Source organism: Vipera berus (assembly GCF_964194415.1).
Source record: "Vipera berus genome assembly, chromosome: 10".
NCBI classification, from domain to species: Eukaryota; Metazoa; Chordata; class Lepidosauria; order Squamata; family Viperidae; genus Vipera; species Vipera berus.
The window spans coordinates 3,203,740-3,222,826 of record NC_138213.1 but is presented as its reverse complement, the minus strand read 5'-3'; the positions used below and the strand labels follow the sequence as shown (position 1 = coordinate 3,222,826).

Below are 19,087 nucleotides of genomic sequence, written 5' to 3'. Positions count from 1 at the left end.
ATAAAGTGTTAGCTGTTCCTGTATTTCATAAGAGCTTGTCAGAACATGTCATATTTCATTCTGCCAACCAACAAAGCACCCCAAAGAAAGGGGAGGGAGGGAGGGCTACATTCTTTATCTTTAAAATGCTCCTAATTTCTTGGGGGAGGGGAAATCCTCTGGTCTACCGACATATTCTTCTGCACAAATTTGGACATGCTGGTTGTGGAATTCTGGGAGTTGAAGTCCACATCTCTTAAAGTTGCCAGGTTTGAGCATCAGTGCTGTAGATAAACCTTGAAATTACTCCCTCCAAATCCCAGCGAAAGGTTTTCTGAGGTTGAAAAGATCAGTAAATCTTATTTGTCCCATCATATCAGAAGCTAATGACTCTGAGATTTATTGTGGATATTGAGCTTGTATCCTTGAAGTAAATTGAGAGGGGGGAAAAATATTAAGTAACTGTCCCTTCCCTCAGTGAAAAATTACTGCAAGGCCTCCGATTCAGGTTCACCAGACTTTGCTTAGTTTCAGTAATTCAGAACACCTTGGAAGGAAAGTCAATCATTTAGATCAATAGTGCCTATTTTCCCCCAAGTGATGGGAAGTTCCAAGGAAATGCTCTAACGCATTAGCTATATATATATAAGCAGCACTATCATGCTATTATTTTTTATTACATAAGGTGGGAAAAAGAAACAAGCAAGTAAGGTACCATGTGTCCGAAACAGCCACCAAAGGCCAAGGATGAAATGAAGGCTTCAACGTGCAAATGGATTTTAACCAGCTGGCCAAGAAGGGGTTTATCTTTACAAAAACTGCGTAACTTCTGCAAAAAAAAAAAAGAACTCCATAATTGGACTTTGACAGTATTTCATTCATGTCTTTTAAGTTTTGTATAGTTTTTATCTTTTTAAGATTGTAAATGTGAAATGTTAGTACCACTTTATAATGCCTTGGAAAGTTGCATCCAGTTTTGGTTCCCACAATATAAAAAAAGAGGAGACGGTGAGTTCTGGTCCCTCCTTGGGCATAAATGCCAGCTGAATGACTTTGGGCCAATCACCAGAAGGATGTGGGTTCTAGTCCTGCCTTAGTCATGAAAGCTGGCTGGGTGACTAATACATCAATGGGCCATATCAAGAACATTTTGCTTGGGGCTACCTCCGATTGGAAGCCATTCTTAGAAATATCTTCCATGTGTTGGGGGCTGGAATTAAGCTTTATTCAAAGTGGACTACTCTCCATCTTCAGGGAAAGTGATTACAAATTTGAAAGCAATATGAGACTTAAAGTGAGAATTAATTCTCACACAATCAGTGAGAAACCAGATAAGAGCAAGCTTCACCATCGTGAAAACAAAGATCGGGTGGAAACAAGCAAAATCTCTGTGCAGGGCAGTATGAACAACTAAACTTTGTCTTTGCAAATAAGGTTAGCCTATTATTTACTGTAGGGACGTGGTGGCTCAGTGGGTTAGGATGCTGAGCTTGTCGACCAGATGGTCGGCAGTTTGGCGGGTTGAATACCGAGTGCCACGTAACAGCGTGAGCGCCTGTTACTCGTCCCAGCTTCTGCCAACCTAGTAGTTTGAAAGCACGTAAAAATGCAAGTAGAAAAATAGGGACCACTACGGTGGGAAGGTAACAGCGTTCTGTGCGCCTTTGGCGTCTAGTCATGCCCGCCACATGACCACGGAGATGTCCTCGGACAAGCGTTGGCTCTTCGGCTTTGAAACGGAGATGAGCACCGGCCCCTAGAGTTGGAAACAACTGTTCTGTACCAGCCTGCTACCGGCCCTGCAGAAAAGGCAGGGACAACCCCTTTTACAATAAGGCAAGAGGCTGGATTTACGCCTGCCAAATTTATTACTACAAAAACAAACGGAACAAGACAAACCAAGAAACAGGAGCTTAAAGAAACAGGAACAATCCACCCAGTCACTGTCTCCTTAGTCTAACCGACCCCCCAGGGTTATTGTTCTAGGGAAAATAGGAGGAAGAAGAACTATTAACTATATTTGCTGCCTTGAGTTACTTATAAAAGTAATAAAGACATGATTTCTTTTTAAAAAAAACCTCTGTATTCCTGCAGAAATAATTTTCTGGGGTCACATTTTATGCCAGTGGTTGGTAAGGTAGAAACCATAAGATATGTTCCAACCTCAACCTCTCTTGTGCTAATTTCTTATATCTTTATCTTTTATTATTATTATTCTTTCCTTCCTCCCTGATCTTCCTCTGTTGCTTTTTCCAAAGGCTGAAATCAAGATGATCATCTTAAGCAATTTCAGAATTAAGCCTGGGATCACACAAAAAGATTTCATTTAGAGTTGCCAGTTAAGTTGGAGAGTAGGAAATGGAAGCCTTTCAGCCTTACCAATTTTCTCTTGGCTGCATCTAAATCTATCTTGTTATTAAGCAAAGGAAACATTTGATATCATGATTGCCAAATGACAGCATTAGCTCAAATTGGTTTCTTATTATAGGAAGATTTCAAAGCTTGATAGATATCATATAAAACCCCAATTTTGCATAATCAAAAACTTATATTTTGAGACTGCTTATTATTCAGCAGTAAAGGAGATTCCTATTAGCAACTGTAAATAATGGCATTAAAAGGCAACTATTTTTTCCCCCCAAACATATCTGTGAAAAGTGCCTTTTAATATTCACTAAAGCCAATTTTATGCAAATGAATTTATTGATTTAATGTTTTTAGCTGGCAAATGTTTATTTAGCGTGTTTTTCTGTGATGTGGTTTTACAGCAGCAAAAAGTAAAATTTATTTATATCCATGGCATTTGGAAAACGAGGAGGAATATGACGTTGAAAGAGGTAAAAAAAATATGGATAATTTAAAGTAGATACAAAATGACTATTATAAATTTGCCACCGTGCTGGGTATTTTCCCAAACAGCGTGTTTTCATTATATTTTGGCACTGGAGTGAAATCTGAGACTTGCAAGATTGATGTCAGCCTCATTCGGGTAGACTAGACCAGGAAATAAACTCCGTAGGAAAGCTTAAATGACTTTTATTGAGATTTTATTGAGATAATCTGATTACGAAATGCATCCACCCCCTTATACCTCTGTGATTTAGGAAGGTATCTCTCTGAGTCTCTTCCAAACACAGATAGTCCTCAATTTACAGCAGTTCATTTAGTGACTGTTCAAAGTTACAGTAGCACTGAAAAAGTGACTTATGACCATTTTTCACACTTACGACCGTTGCAGATTCCCAGGCTCACTTGATCAAAATGTGGGCATTGGGCAAATGGCTTATATTTATGATGGTTGCAGTGTCCCAGGATCACAGGATCCCCTTTTGCAGCCTTCCGACAAGCAAAGTCAATGGGGAAGCCGGATTCGCTTAACAACTGTGTTACTAATTTAACAACTGCAGAAATTAAACTGTGGCAAGAAAGGTTAAAATCTACCCATCTTCAAGTCACCAAGGTTGAAAAAACACTAGTATAGGGTCTCCTGCATGAGCAGGGGGCTGGACTAGAAGACCTCTAAAGTGCCTCCCAACTCTGTTATTCTGACCTCCTGTAGGTTTAGGTTTAGGTTTATTCAATTTCTATACCGCCCTTCTCCCGAAGGACTCAGGGCGGTTAACAGGGCATATATAAATAACAGTACAAAAATTAAAAAGAAATTAAACCAATGCCCAATTAAAATACAATGACAATAAAATAGTAAAAAACCCATTAAAGAACCCTAATATTCCCCATCAGGCCAGACCAGCTAGTTCAAATAAGTGGGTCTTCAGCCCGCGGCGGAAGGAGCAAAGGTCCGATGCCATCCGGAGCTCAACCGGCAGTTGGTTCCATAATGCCGGAGCACCCACAGAGAAGGCCCTCCCCCTGGGGGCCACCAGTCGACATTCCCTGACCGGAGGCACCCTGAGGAGGCCCTCTCTGTGGGCACGCACAGGGCGGAGGAGAGTTGACGCCGGCAGCAGGTGGTCCTCGAGGTATCCCGGACCCATGCCATGTAAGGACTTAAAGATCATAACCAAAACCTTGAACCTGTAGACCCAAGCAGATGATTAACAAATCCTGTTAAGTGTTAAAGAATGAGCTACTAAAATGTTTCAGGTGTTAAACTGCTCCAGAGGAATAGCCTGGCACTCTTGATTGCAATGTCTCCATCCCCGATTGGTAACCCTCTAGATAAATTACTACTATGGAGAGAAACAATTAACTGAAAACTCTTCCTTCTTGACCTTGTGAGTAGGAGCCATGGGTTTGATTCCTAATGGAACTAATGACTGAAGAAAATCTGTAATTAGATCTGCAGACTGTATGCTGCATAGACAAATGCTCAAGGAATTGTCTTTACGTAAAAAGCATGTAGAAGTTGATATAATTCACCACCAGGATGGTGTTGGAGAAACGGCAGATAATAGCCCCCACCGGAAGCCGTTTTTTTCAGCTGCAAGAGGTGTATCGTGGATGGTTTCCCCTTTGTAAAAAGAAGGTTGGAAATGAGTCCAACTGTTAGAGAAACTATGATGATCCATAGTGTTGGTGATTAATGTTTTGATCATTTATGGATCATCTAAAGCAGGGATAGGCAACCTGGGCTCTTTTGTGACTCTTTTGTGTGGCTGGCTCAGGAATTCTGGGAGTTGAAGTCCACAAGGCATAAAAGACCCAAGGTTGCCTACCCCTGATCTAAAGGACTTGAAGTGATGTGGGGTGGAGTGTTGTCCTCGTTTTATAATGTCTGCCATGCTTGGAAATACAAGAACGGGAATTTCCAGAGCTGTAAGCCTGTCAGTCAACTGCAACGAAAGCAATTTGTCATCTCCTTCGTTTAGGGTGCTGCAGAAATATTTGGCGTACAGTTGGGAATGTTAAAGCAGAGTTATGCATGTTCACATCTTTAAATTCATGTTCCTTTTGGATTATCCTACTTCAAAGATTTTCTCTGGGTCTAGCCTCCAGGCACCAGGGATTTAGTACTTGCTCAATTAGTGTTTTTTTAAAAAAAAACTTTTAAAAAAAACTTTGTATAGCTTATTTTAACTGCGTTAGTCAGGATAGATGCTTCTCTGAGACACACACACACACACAGAGAGGGTAGGGGAAACGTGAGCAAGGTAATTTCCTTTATTTTGATGTAATAAAAATGCACTAAACACTGTTAGAAATGAAGGATGGAGTGGGTGTTGCAGAAACCATGATTTCTTTTTGAAATCTGCATTTATAAGAAGCAGAAATTATAATTCAGCATGGCTTGGCCACCTTGGAGGGAGGGAAGGAAGAAGGAAGGAAGGAAGGAAGGAAGGAAGGAAGGAAGGAAGGAAGGAAGGAAGGAAGGAAGGAAGGAAGGAAAATAAAAGGGGGAAAGGGAAGGAAGGAAGGAAGGAAGGAAGGAAGGAAGGAAGGAAGGAAGGAAGGAAGGATGGAAGGAAGGAAGCTATGCATCCTGCTACACCTTTTCTGAAGGAGGGATAAATAGATAAATACATAGTTAGATTGACCATCCAAGACCAAAGCACATAGGACAGATAATAGAACAACAAACTGACAATATTCTGATATTAGTTCATTAATCTCTGCTGAATTTTACAAACTATAAAAGAAAACTGCTGACGAAATGGATGTATTCCTTTTAGAGAGGAAATAAGTAAAATCCATTTGAGCACCCTGAGAATTTTATTATGGAAGCTCTAAGGAAAAAGCAGATGTCTGCCTGCCACTGACAAAACAAAACAACATGGATAGTAGCTTTAATAGCTTCAGCGCCGGAAGAAACAATAACGACAACAATCTATTGCTGCATGTACCAACATGGCCCATTTGGACCAGTGTGCAGGTACTCCTTGAGTTACTTCAGTCATTTGCTTAGTAATCATTCAGAGTTACTACGGCAGAGAAAAAAAGCAGCTTAAGACCATTTTTCATACTTAGGAACGTTATTTGCATCCCCGTGGTCTCGTGATCAAAATTCAGCCACTTGGCAACTGACTCCTATTTATGACGGTCGCAGTGTCCCCAGGATCATGTTGACCCCCTTTTGCGACCTTCTGACAAAGCAAAGTCAATGGGGGAAGCCAGATTTACTTAACAACCAGGTTATTAACTTAACAGGGATTCACTTAACAGCTATGGCAAGAAAGCTCGTAACGTGGGTCAAAATTCACTTCGCAACTGCCTCGCTTAGTAACAGAAATGTTAGTCTGAGTTGTGGTCGTACGTCGAGGACTACCTGTGTGGAAATCAGGTGAACCTGGAAGTAAAAGAAGTTGAGGATAACTCCACAGGGGTGGAGCTGCCACAACGTGATTACGCAGAGAATCAATTAGATTGTTGGGTCAACGGCTAAAGCTTCCCTCAACTATCTATTTTTATGGTAATACGCAGGCTTCCTCTGCCATTCGACAGGCTGCAATGGATTTCAGGGGACTAATAACAGGCATCAAATTGTCAATTATTTTGCTTATTGTCCCTGTGGTGGCTTCATTTGGATTCCCTGCCTGAGGCACCAACATGACCTGGTCTGCCTCTGCTGGATTACAGAGTTCAAGAACTTGTCGGAAGCCTCCTCGGCAAATACATACATACATAAAAGGTAAAGGTAAAGGTTCCCCCGCACATGCGTGCTAGTCGTTTCCGACTCTAGGGGCCGGTGCTCATCTCCGTTTCCAAGCCGAAGAGCCAGCGCTTGTCCGAGGACATCTCCGTGGTCATGTGGCCGGCATGACTAGACGCCAAAGGTGCACGGAACGCTGTTACCTTCCCACCGTAGTGGTCTCTATTTTTCTACTTGCATTTTTACGTGCTTTTGAACTGCTAGGTTGGCAGAAGCTGGGACGAGTAACAGGCGCTCACTCTGTTACGCGGCACTCGGGATTCGACCCGCCAAACTGCCGACCTTCTGATCGACAAGCTCAGCGTCCTAACCCACTGAGCCACCGCGTCCCTTTACATACATACATACAAACATAACATACATACATACATACATACATACCTAAAGGAGCTGCTTTGCCCAGCAGATATTCCATTTATTTTATTTTTTTCATTATTCCTCATTTAAAAGAGTAAAATTAGAACAGCCTCTTCAGTCACATACATCTCCCAATTAAAACTGACCCTTGGGGATGTGACACCGAACATAAGCTGCGGAGGGGAAAAAAAAATCTAATTAAATTTGAAGAAGGAAATATACAAAAAAAAAAGAAGAAGAAGAAGTTGGAAGAACCAGAGTTACACTTTTCGTTGCCAGGTTAAACTTTCCTTACTTAACTCTGTTTGTACAACTTTTTCTACTTGTCAACGTAAAAGAGAAGCATTTATTTATTTATTAAACCCGCAAGTGCATCAGGAAAATATTTAGAGTTGGTTCAAAGCAAGCAATAAGAAAAATGTCAACGAGAACTTTTTTCTGCTGTTTTTTTGTTTGTTTGTTTGTTTGTTTTAGTGATCCAGTATCTTTGGGCTTCTAAGAATAGTTGTTAATTAAAGAGGAAGATAGCCTAAGCTTCTGTGAATATTTGGCTTGCCCAAACAAGAAGGAAACAGGTTGTGAGAACAAGGAAGGAAATATGTGTCCAACTTCAGTGTTTCCAGGAGTCGCTCCTTCGCATCTGAAGATAGGAAAGATGTGATGAAGCTCTCCCTTTCCAGCTGAGAATCTTAGATATATGAAGTCTATAGTGACTGTCTTGAAACGTAATGGTTGGATACTAATGATAAATAGAAAGAAGAGAAAGAGAGAGAGACAGAGAAGGAGGAGGCCTACAGAAGAGTGGATTTTACAAAGCTGTGGAGGTAAAATTAGTTAAGGATTTTACAAAGCTGTGGAGGTAGAGGCTTTAAGAGTATGGTGTCTATTGTAGAGAAACCCTATTTATCTCATCCATGTCCTACTAACTTCAAGTCAAGGAAGAAGAAGATGATTCTTCACAGATCTTCTTCAACGTATGATCTGATTTAACTGAGAATGGCCACCCTGTGTAGGCTTGGTATTCAGTGCATCAACTTCTCGGGGAGTGTTAAGCTGCAGTGGAACTCATCAATAATCTGGGTGCCCTGTTGTGGACCACAAATAGAGCACATTGCAGTAATCCAATCAAAACATTGGTTACCAATGCCTTCATCCATAACTCAAAACCAGCAAAATTCAGCCAAGACACCTCCAGGATACAATCTCTACTTGCTGATCAAGCAGTAACTGTGATTCCTGCTGTGGCTTCAGATGAAGCAGAATCCCAACTAAGATGGCCATCACTGTGTGATTCCCTTGCGCTGAACAGAAAGAGTCTCTTCTAAGACGGTGACTCCATCTTCACCGATTTTGGACCAACATACATTGAAAAATAATTAAGTAATTAATTTTTTGGGGGGGGACTTTTAATTATTTAAAGGGAGCCTAATTAGTTAAGGATGTGACGTTTGCCAACTTAATTTGATTCTATCTGACAACGTTAACCTTTTCTTGAATAATAGGGGGGATAGTGATAATAACCATAGTTTTATTCATCTATTGTCCTTTCTTGTAAAAAAAATCCCAAGGTGATGAAGAAAGAAATTAAAATAAAACATGACTGAAAAGCAATTAAAAGCATCCTATATAAAACATGATCCACTTGCACGAACCAAGGAACTAAGGAACAATAATCCAATAGATAAACAGAATACTCATAATGGTGGAGAAGGAGAATTGGTCATACTTAGGAAAGAAAATACAAGTCCCTGGAACCACTGGTGTAATTTTTAGAAGATGGAAGATAGAATCATATGGCTGGAAGGGACCTCAAAGGTCTTCTAGTGCAACCCCCTGCTCAAGACAGGAACCTTGTACCATCCCGGTCAAATGGTTAACCAGTCTATTTTTGAAACCCTCCAGTGATGGCACACTCACAATTCCAGGAGGCAAGCTATTCCACTGATGAATTTTTCTTACTATCAGAAAATTTCGCCCTAGTTCTAGGATCTCTCTTTAACAAACTTGCGCCTTCTACTTCTTGTCTGGCCAACATGCCTACTTAGAAGCAAGGTCGAGGTCAAGGTTTACATGTAGAAGGAAAGTCCATAAAGTGTTAGCAAAGTTATATGGTAGTCTTAAGCATGATGACTGAATGCCCTACTAAGTCCTTCCAAGGGCAACCTTCCAGGTACAGTAATAAGAAGGGTAAAAAGAAATGCCTCTGGGGTTGCCCATTGCCCATTGCCATTTTCCAGCAGAAATATGAAATCTAATTTCTGCAAAGAGCCTATCCATTTTTGCAGCTGTACATGTTTAATGCAAGCACTGAAGCACAGGTCCTTTGAACTGCTATTGCCATAACCTCTGCATTCTAATTAGAAAGCGTCTACATTTATCTCCCTTCTGCCAGCCCCTAGCTCCCTCTCGTGGCTAATTAAACCAAGCCTCTCCTTTCCTGGGTGTTCCTTCTCTGTAATGATCCACACCATCATTTATGGCTTCCAGCAGTAGGTGCGAAGTCACTAACACCAGCTTGGATGGGCAGAGTGAACTCTTGACTCTTTCCTTTGGATGAGAAGCACGTTCTGTGAGCAAGTTAATTTGTCATGCAGGTTTTGCTCCAAACCTGCATCGAAGAGGATGGTTAATTTGTTTTGCAGGTGTTGAAGGGGAAAGGAAAAAATTGGCAAGGAGCAAAATTGCTCTAGCAGAGGGGATATTTTTTGCTGGGTTTGAAAAAGGGCCGTCAGTAAAATCTGCTTTCTTTGTATGCCAAAACTTGGTTTGCGAATAGTTTTGTTGCGGCGCTTGTCCTATGAACCTCGCACGGGCCTCTTGTCTTGGAGAATTGCCCAATAGCGATTGACCAATCTGTACAGAGCTTCAGTCACTGAATTTAGAGAGGATTCATAGACCATGGTTTCCAATTGGGTAGAAGCAATGTGGGAAGTAGAAACTGGCTAGCAACCAAAAGGTAGAGGGTTCTTATCAGTCAACTAGCCGTATATGATAGATTATTGTAGACAGAGAAAAGTAAAGGTTTCCCCTCTCCAGTCATATCCAATTCTAGGGGAGCGGTGGTCATCTCCGTTTCTTAACCAAGGGAGCCGGTGTCATCTGAAGACATTTCTCTGGCCATGTGGCCAGCATGACTATATGCCAAGATGCACAGAATGCTGTTACTTTCCCACCAAAGTGGTACTTATTTATCTACTTGCATTTGCATGCTTTCAAACTACTAGGTGGGCAAAAGCTGAGGCAAGAGCGGGAGCTCAACCAGTGTGCTTTGCTGGGATCTCGAACCTGGGCTGTTAACTTTCCAGCCAACAAGCCCAACATCTTAATTATTAATTAAAATCATTCCTCAAACTGGTCTGATTCACTGCAGATTTCTGAATCCGTTTGGAAAGGGGTGATAGAATCTTGCATATAATCCAAAGTACTTGAATTAGTTCAAAGGCATCCAATTTGATTTGACAATTCAGTTCAGCTTCCTGATTCAGTCTGGAAACTCTGTTCAGTTCAGAATTTCTGGCAAATTGCCTTTGAATTGAATCTCTGAAAGGCAGTTCTAGCTTGTGACAGGTAAATAAAATGTAGGAAAAATGACTTATACCTATAATGAGACACAGACATTATATAGATTAATTGCTTAACATTTTCTGTCTGATAAGAAACCTTAGTCTCGGTTTAATCCTTGTGAAACTGTGTTAAGCCTCTTAATATATTGCTTCTCTGCTATTTCATGATGTAATTCCTTCTTTTGCAGATAACTATGCTGAAATCATGTTAGTACTGAATTTCTATTTATACTTAACAGGGTAGAATTGTGTGGATGAGAGAGAGGGGTGGGAGGAAAAGTATGCAGGTTGCTGAGAACCTGGGAGAAAGGTAGGAAGTAATTTTTTATAATTATATCCCCAAACGATGAGTTACTTAAAGAAAAAAGATGGCACATTTCAAAAACCTGCCACCCTGCTTCATTTTAACAGAGCTAGCATACTTTTAAACACGAAAGACTTTTATTTCACAGCTGTGAGCTAAGGAACTGTAGTTAGTTGTGATATTAAGTACAGGTAGCCCTTGACCTCATTTAGCGGCCGTTTGAACTTGCAAAAGGATTGGAAAAAGTGAATTATGACCATTTTTCACACTTGCGACCATAGCAGCATTCCTGTGGTCACGTGTTAAAAATTCAGACCCTTGGCAAGTGACTCATATTTATGATGGCCGCAGTGTCCTGGGGTCACCTGGTCACCTTTTGCAATCTCCCGACGAGCAGATCAATGGTATTAGGCTGTTGGCACATTGGAAGATCTGCAAGAAATTATCTTTGCCTGCAAGAAGGAAGTGGTGGGACCATAAAAACAGAGAATGTACAGGCAGTCCTCAACTTACGAAAGTTCATTTAGTGACTGTTCGAAGTTACAACGGCACTGAAAAAGTGACCTATGACTGTTTTTCACACTTACGACCTTTGCGGCATCCCTGTGGTGACCTGATCAACATTCAGATGCTTGGCGACTGGCGTGTATTTATGACAGTTGCCGTGTCCCAGGTTTTTGTGATCCCCTTTTGCGACCTTCTAACAAGCGAAGTCAATGGGGAAGCCGGATTCACTTAACAACCCTGTTACTATCTTAATGACTGCAGGGACTCCCTTAACAATTGCATCAAGAAAGGTTGTAAAAAGGGGACAAAACTCTCTTGACAATGGAAATTTTGACCTCAACCATGGCTGTAAATCAAGGACTGTCTGCACTGGGGATTGAACAACCACCGATTGTTCAAAGTGACAACAGTGCTAACAAGGGGGAATTTAAGATGGGTCCTTGTAATTGTGATCATTCCAGCATCCCTGGGTTCCCGTGATTGTGATTCTCATGCTTGGCTTGCAATTACAATTGTTTGTTGTTCCCTTTCACAGGTGGTAGACAATGACCGGCCCGAGGGTTCAAAGTTCCGAATTTTGGGGAAAGGAGTAGAACAGGAGCCAAAGGGATTTTTCAAAATCATTGAAGGCACGGGAGAAGTCTTCGTAACACAACAACTTGACAGAGAAGCCATTGCTACATACGAGGTAAGTAATCCTGGTTTGTGTTTATTTTATTGATTGATTGATCAAATTTATAGATGTCCCCCCTCCCCCCTCTCTCCTTCCAGTCTTTTTTGTTGCATTAATGAGCCATCTGTGTTACCATGGTAACCCTGATACCCTGGTTTTCCAATATACTGGTCTATTGTAATATGTTGGACAAAGTTGAGATAGGAAATACATAATATTGAATGTGATGAGGACTAAACTCAGCAAATCTTAAATCCCTTTTCTTCTCTTGACACCTGTCAAGTTTTGGAATTGAGTTGTGACTTCTACCAGCTCAAGGGAGGCTTTACTGAAGTGTAGACTCTTTGTCAAAGTCTACACTTCAGAAATAGGTGGGACCATGGCAGTTTTCAGAATGGGATTCACAGTTCAGAGGGATGAATTAAATATCTGAAGCATCTTATTCAAGATTCTCAGAATGCAGTGAAAGGGTACAAGGTCTTGGTCTCAGCCCCGATAGAAAGCTCTGCTTGTGTTCTTCTGTGCTTCTGGTCTGGAAGAATCTAATGCTTGAAGAAGCAGAATGAGAATAAAAATGGAGTTGCAGTAACAAAACTCATTTTAATGTTGGCTCTGGACCTACCCGCCATTTTTTTCAGATTTACTGTTAGCAGATTAGGAAGAAATCAATTATACAGGGAGGACATATGCAATGGTTATGGATTGTTGCATTGGGCGGGGTGGGTGGGTGGGTTAGATCATTGTCTTGCAAACTCGGAAACATTTAAGATGTATGGACTTCAGTTCCCAGAATTCTCCAGTCAAGGAATTGTCCATGGGGACAATGAGGAAGTAATTTCTTGTTGATTTGAAACATTGCCATTAGACCCTCTGGATCGAAGCAAAAATAGAAGAAACTACTTCACGTACATCTAATATGAATCAAAATTTGCAAGTAACAAATGACTGTCACTAGGTTAATTCCTAAAAAGCCATGACATTGACACAGATTAGACTTACCAAGGAGAGAAGCAACCTAGAACTAAGGAGAAATTTCATAACGGTGAGAACAATTAATCAGTGGAACAACCTGCCTTCAGAAGTTGTAGGTGCTCCATCACTGAAAGCTTTCAAAAAGAGACTGGACAGCCATTTGTCTGAAATGATATAGGGTCTCCTGCTCAAGCAGATGGTTGGACTTGGAGACCGCTGAGGTCCTATCCAACTCTATTATTCTATGTTCTGTGTTGTACCATAATCAATATAGCATGAGGTGAATGGCTACCTAACTTTTATTTAACTAGAGAACAGGAAATAACAGGTGTTTGGCATTTCTTATTCCCAATTCTGTCTCTGCAGCTTCTGCTGCTTTCATGAGGTGGCAACTACTACACAGCAACAGCCCTTTCTCATGCTAAATCAAAGCATTTGCTTTTCTTCCTTCCAGCTTTGCAAACCACGTTAAAAAAAGGCACCATGTTAGATGAAGCAGAAAATAAATGCAAATGCATGTTGTCATTGCTGCACATTCCTTCTGTGTGGTCCGTCATATAATTCTGCACACAGCAGGTTGGTTGGAGCCCCATTGAGAAAAACACAATCACAAAGTTTAGCACAAAGAGAACACATAACTTGATTAGTCAGGTTTTTTTTGGAAAAACTGGGAGCTGCAATCCCTGGAGATTTTCCTTTTTTTTTCTGGTTTCAAATACTGACTGACCCATGGTTCCTATGGTAGTTGATAGTTTATTCGTGGTCAGAGAAATAACAGTCAATGCATGCAAAGGAAAATAGAGTTCCTGACAGACACTTGCCTGTCTGCTTTGTTTTAACAGGAACACACAAGAAAAATAGTCCAAAATCAGTCCAAAGTTCTAAAAGCTGGGTCATGGTTATCTGACAGTCCAGAATTTCCTGAGTGTGATCCACACAAATGTCATGCAAGAGCTGGAGATCAATCCAAAACCTTTAGAACATTTTTGTTCTGATCTCCTCCCTACTTGCCAGATGTGGGGACTGGGAGACCTTACACCATTCTCATCTGACAACTCCAGTTGCTTAGGTGCTGCTGTTGTCTGATCAGCCTCACGTAATTCTTGGCTTTGTGACTTCTGAGTCTGACATGCCACAGATCCTGCTGAAGCAGCTTCTCCCTATTCATGGGCAAGAGTCGCAGATTCTCTATGGAAAGGTATCACTATTTTCTGAATTGTCAGGTCCATGAAATAGAAAAGTTATACTAGGCAGAAGTGGAAATGATAAATGTGCCATGTAGTTCCACTTAAACTCTACTAACTGAAAAGATGAGCCCAACTCTTTCAAAAAGTAACCACAGTGCAGGAATATTGGTAGGACTATTCTTTCCTCTCTGTAAGGTTTACTGGCATAATGATCTGGAGCAAGGAGCCATTAATCTAAGTGAATGGAAAAGCTCTAAGCCCTTCTATATAGGGAATGCAATCCGTTTCTGTGTGGCAGTACCCACTCTTGAACAGGACCATGACTCTTGTCCAAGAACCACTAGCAGTTTCTAAGAGGGTGATTTGATCATTGCAAACGTAGCACAAATGTCACTTGTGTTGATCATTGATTAGAAGTGCATTTATTTCGGTCAGTGTAGAAGGTGAGCCTGAGGGTGGAGTCAAGAGGGTAATCAGCTTGGTGTCATTACATTCCCACAAATGGTCTAAGTCTGTCACTGCGTTTTTTTTCAGTTTTGCCAGCTTTGTTCATTTCTGTCTGTACATTTTCCCCTGCTCTCTGCACCTGTGTTACTATCTTATCATGTAACCATAGTGAATGTCACATGTTCAGCCATGTTATGGTTTTACTCTGTTTTGTCCTACTAAGCGCGCATGTCTAGACAAAAGTTTTCTCATTTTTACTTTGTCTTCTGCCTGATGAGAAGATGTAGTCAGTTTAGGAGCTTTTCTTTTGCTTTCCAATTAAGGTTTTATATACAGTAGAATATGCCTCGGTTTTGTTTATTTTACCTGATGTTTACCATGTGGTGTATGAACCACGGTCCATCGCCCTCTGATAGGGAAGCATTTATTAATTTCCCTGACAAAGTCAGACATGTCAAACTCAAGATGTCACATGACGTCGCGCAACGTATCGGCACAGTGTTGCCATTGCCGGCAATGAGGTGGGTGTGGCTTCCAGATGACGCATCCTACCCACAGGCCAGCAATTTGACACCCCTGGTCTAAGTGCAATCACTCTTAAATTCGGTCAACTCTTATGTAGCACCAGTGTAGTGCTGAATGTCAGTTGACTTAGATAGATTCTTGTGTATAGGCATGAGCAATAAATCAGCTTAACCAGAAGGTAACACATGCTCCTGGTTCTTCATGCCTGACAGTCCATCGAAAAATCTAATTCACAATGATACTTCAATCTCAAAAATAAATAAATAAATAAAATAAGCACAAGAGAAGTCCCTCTGGTTTAACACATGTTTTAAAACAAAAGCCAACAGTTTGATCAGCTGCTTCGATGGAGAAAAAAGTCATTTTCTGCATGTGAATGAATGCACATTAGGAAACAGATCGATGTGGTATGGTCAGTTCCACTGACATCTCATCTGCGGCACCAATTCAGTTCAGTGCTTCATTTAAAGGTGGCTTCTTTGATCCATGTTCCATCCAGCCCAGAGGCCCTTTTAAAGCTCTGCATAGCTCTATTATTTATGAACTCATATTTACGAAGATACGAACCTTGCTCAAGGCAAGCCGTTGCTGTACCTTGTCCAGTATAATTGGAAGAAATTCCTTTGCCTCTTAGAGAGAAAGTAGAGCATCTTTCTAATTGAAAGTGGTGGTGATATTTACCACCGAAGTTTTAGTGAATATAACACAAGAGTGAGTTAGCAGCTTCCTATTATTCCGCATTTATTACACTACTCTGCGGATACTCTTAAGCTGAAGGAGAGAAAAAAAAGATAAACTCACAACAAAGGTCATTGCAATTTAAAAATAACACAGGGAAGGAACTCCTATTAATGAAGATAATTAATCTCCCTCTTTTCTGCTAGATGACATGGATTTTCATACATTTGGTAATTTATGAATTACCCTGCTCATCTCGGTAAACAACCTGAAAATTTATTCCATAAATGGTAATAATAAATTCAACTGTATGGATGGGAGGTATTAATACATTAAGCACCTGGCATTTGTGACAGATAATTTATAGTTAACTATCAAGTTCCAAAGTCATTTCATTTCTTAAAATTGAAAATGTCTTTTCGCTTCACAGAGGATGCTTAGCTAAATTCAGAGTCGACAAAACCCCTTGATTACTGTAAAGTTTTTCTGTTTTGTTTTTTGGCACTGTAATGTGAAAAAATATGGGAAAATAAAGCCATTTTAAGAAGAATTGTTATTTTCAGTGGATACTGAAAGAGAAATCTGGTTTCAAGGAGTTAATTCTTTTTTTGTTTGGACTTGAATGAATGAAAGGCTCAGGTAGAAAGAGATGAAATGCTACATGAGTCCAGAAATAAGATTCCTTGTTTACCCAGAAATGCAGTCCTTTTGTGACACACCAGTGGTGCTTCTAATTTAGCATCTTATCCCTTGCAGTGGACTGCCAGAGCAAGAAGCCCACAAGGAGGGTTGAGGACAACCATTCTGTATTTTTCCTTCCCCCAAATCAGCATTTCCTGCTCACGCTTTTGCAAAAAAAAAAGATGTTGAAATTTTGGGAAAAGAGCAGAGAAAGGCAACTAAAGTGACGAAGGGTCCAGAGACTAAAACCTATGTAAGAACGACTACAGGATATGGCTACTATAGAAAAGACATGATAGTATTCCAGTATTTGAGGGGCTGCCCCAAAGAAGAGGGGGTCAACTTATTTCCCATAGCACTGAAAGGCAAGACGAGAAGCAAAGGATGGAAACTAATCAAGGAGCGAAGCAACCTGGAACTAAGGGGAAACTTCCTAACAGTGAGGACAATTAACCAGTGGAACAGCTTTGCCTCCAGAAGTTGTGGGTGCTCCATCACTGGAGGTTTTTAAGAATAGACTGGACTGGACAACCACTTGTCTGAAATGGTATAGGGTCCCCTTCTTGAGCAGGTGGTTGGACTAGAAGACCTCCAAGATTCCTTCCAACTCTATTCTGAATCAAACTTAGTAGAGCGGGGCAAAACAGCATAATATTTGTTTATTTCCTAAATCTAACTAAGATACGTTGACTGTAGTTCCTCCTTTGGGCCAGATCTTCAAAATCTTTCATTGAATACATTCCACAGATTTCACTAGCGCTGTTTTTCTAATGGTCTCAAGTCCTTGATCTCACAGTCATCCTGCTTAGCCTAAATTGGGGTCTTCAGCATCATGGATAGGCCACTGTGGAATTACTTACAAGGCTTACTTTCTGAGAAACCATCAAGGAAACAGAACATTTGAAATGTTGTCCCAGTAAAGGTCTGGAAGCAGCTGGGATTATAAATATAGCTCTGCAGCAAGGTAGGTGGGCTTAAAGGAAATTGGCAAATGATCTTCAAAGCTCATTGCTTCCTGGATGTTCTGCTACCCCGTCGTGTGCTAACATAAGGAGAATCTCCAGTTGGAAGGTCTTGTACATACAAATGCCTTGTGTCAGTAGAATGGAATAGGGTAATTTCTTTTTTTTTATTGAAAAGTTTTAACATACAGTTTATCTTTAACAGTCCCCCCTCCCCCTCCCCTCTCCCTCCCTCCCTACCCCTCCCCCCCTCCCCCCCCCTGACTTCCCAGAGCTAAATACAAGGTATAGAAAAGAAAAACAATCATAAACAACCATATACTAACAACCATAAACTCTAAAATCCATCACTCTCTAGCTTATACAGGATAATACAAATCTTAATGATATTAAATATATATAGAAAAGAAAAAAGAAAGGAAAAAAAGGAAATAAAGAAAGAAAAAGTGAAGGAAGACTTATTCAAATGCTACATGAAACTTCTTAACCCTATATTTAGGGTAATTTCTTTAGAAAGAGTCAGCGGAAGAATGATCCTCTCTAGAGCTTGACTTGTGCCACCAACAGTTGGGTTGGCTTTAAACTATCTCTTCCTACCCCACCTCCCATCACTAACATTAATAGACCTCATTTAAACTCAGACTTTATAAATGTCTGGCCTTTCTTGATTTTATTTTATTTTTTTACAGCTGCCAATGTAATTGGGTTGAATCTTTCTTGTTGGTGTCATTATCAAAAGCTCAGGATTCATGTACAGGGAGACAGTGTGTCACTGGCAGGCTAGGGAGGAAGAACAGAATCAAAGGAGAACGAAAGGATTTAGCAATTGATTTCATGGCTGCTTTCCGCAAAGGATTTGCTAAGTTTTGTTTTAAGTCTACACCTTTCCCAGGAGAATAAATACCAATCGTCATTCAAAAGGACACTTCTGCTCATCAAAATAAGGATGCTGCATTTAATTTTGTCAATTTTTTTATTTATTTTATTTTAATTCCATTTATATCCCGCCCTTCTCCGAAGACTCAGGGCGGCTTACAAGCTTAGCAGTAGCCTTCATTCTATGTATATGCCTGCTTATTAGGGCTTTCACACACACACCCCAAGCGGCATTATTACAAAGACAGCTTAATTGCCCCCAACAATCTGGGTCCTCATTTTACCTACCTCGGAAGGATGGAAGGCTGAGTCAACCTTGCTGTATATTTTCTTTTTGTTCCTTTTCATGAGTTTGTATGGAGGGGGGGATATGATGAATGCTACGTCGTGGTACAAATGCACATTGTGATATTGTGTGCACACACAAAAGGGGTGAGGCTTGTAATGCAATGACACAACATTGATTTTGTCCTGAAGGCATCCCACTGCTGCTACAAACCCTCCAGGTGACTGGCAGCCTTCCTTTAGCCTGACCATTTTCCTATTTTCTTCAATACACCCCATTTATTTTGCTTTAGGACCACTCTCCCTTTCCCGCTGATTGCCCGAGTGTCTTGTCAGTGTCTCTGGCCCGAATCCATTAGTCGTGGCAGCCAGGTCTAGCACTCCCTGCTTTGCCATCAAGCTTCGACATGAATAGATCCTTCCCCTTCAAGCAAATTGGGTAAACAATGACTTCCCAGAGCGAGGGAAGAGATAACTTTTCTGG

The 19,087-nt window shown here is 40.8% G+C and overlaps 1 protein-coding gene across 1 annotated transcript in view; it reads left to right on the top strand.

Moving 5' to 3' along the window:
* CDH13 (cadherin 13) overlaps positions 1–19,087 on the top strand; it is a 396,356-nt gene that overhangs the window by 197,179 nt on the left and 180,090 nt on the right. Inside the window, exon 5 of the mRNA XM_081335863.1 lies at positions 11,853–12,005. Coding sequence (XP_081191989.1) covers positions 11,853–12,005 — 153 coding nt within the window. The remainder of the gene's footprint in view (positions 1–11,852; positions 12,006–19,087) is intronic.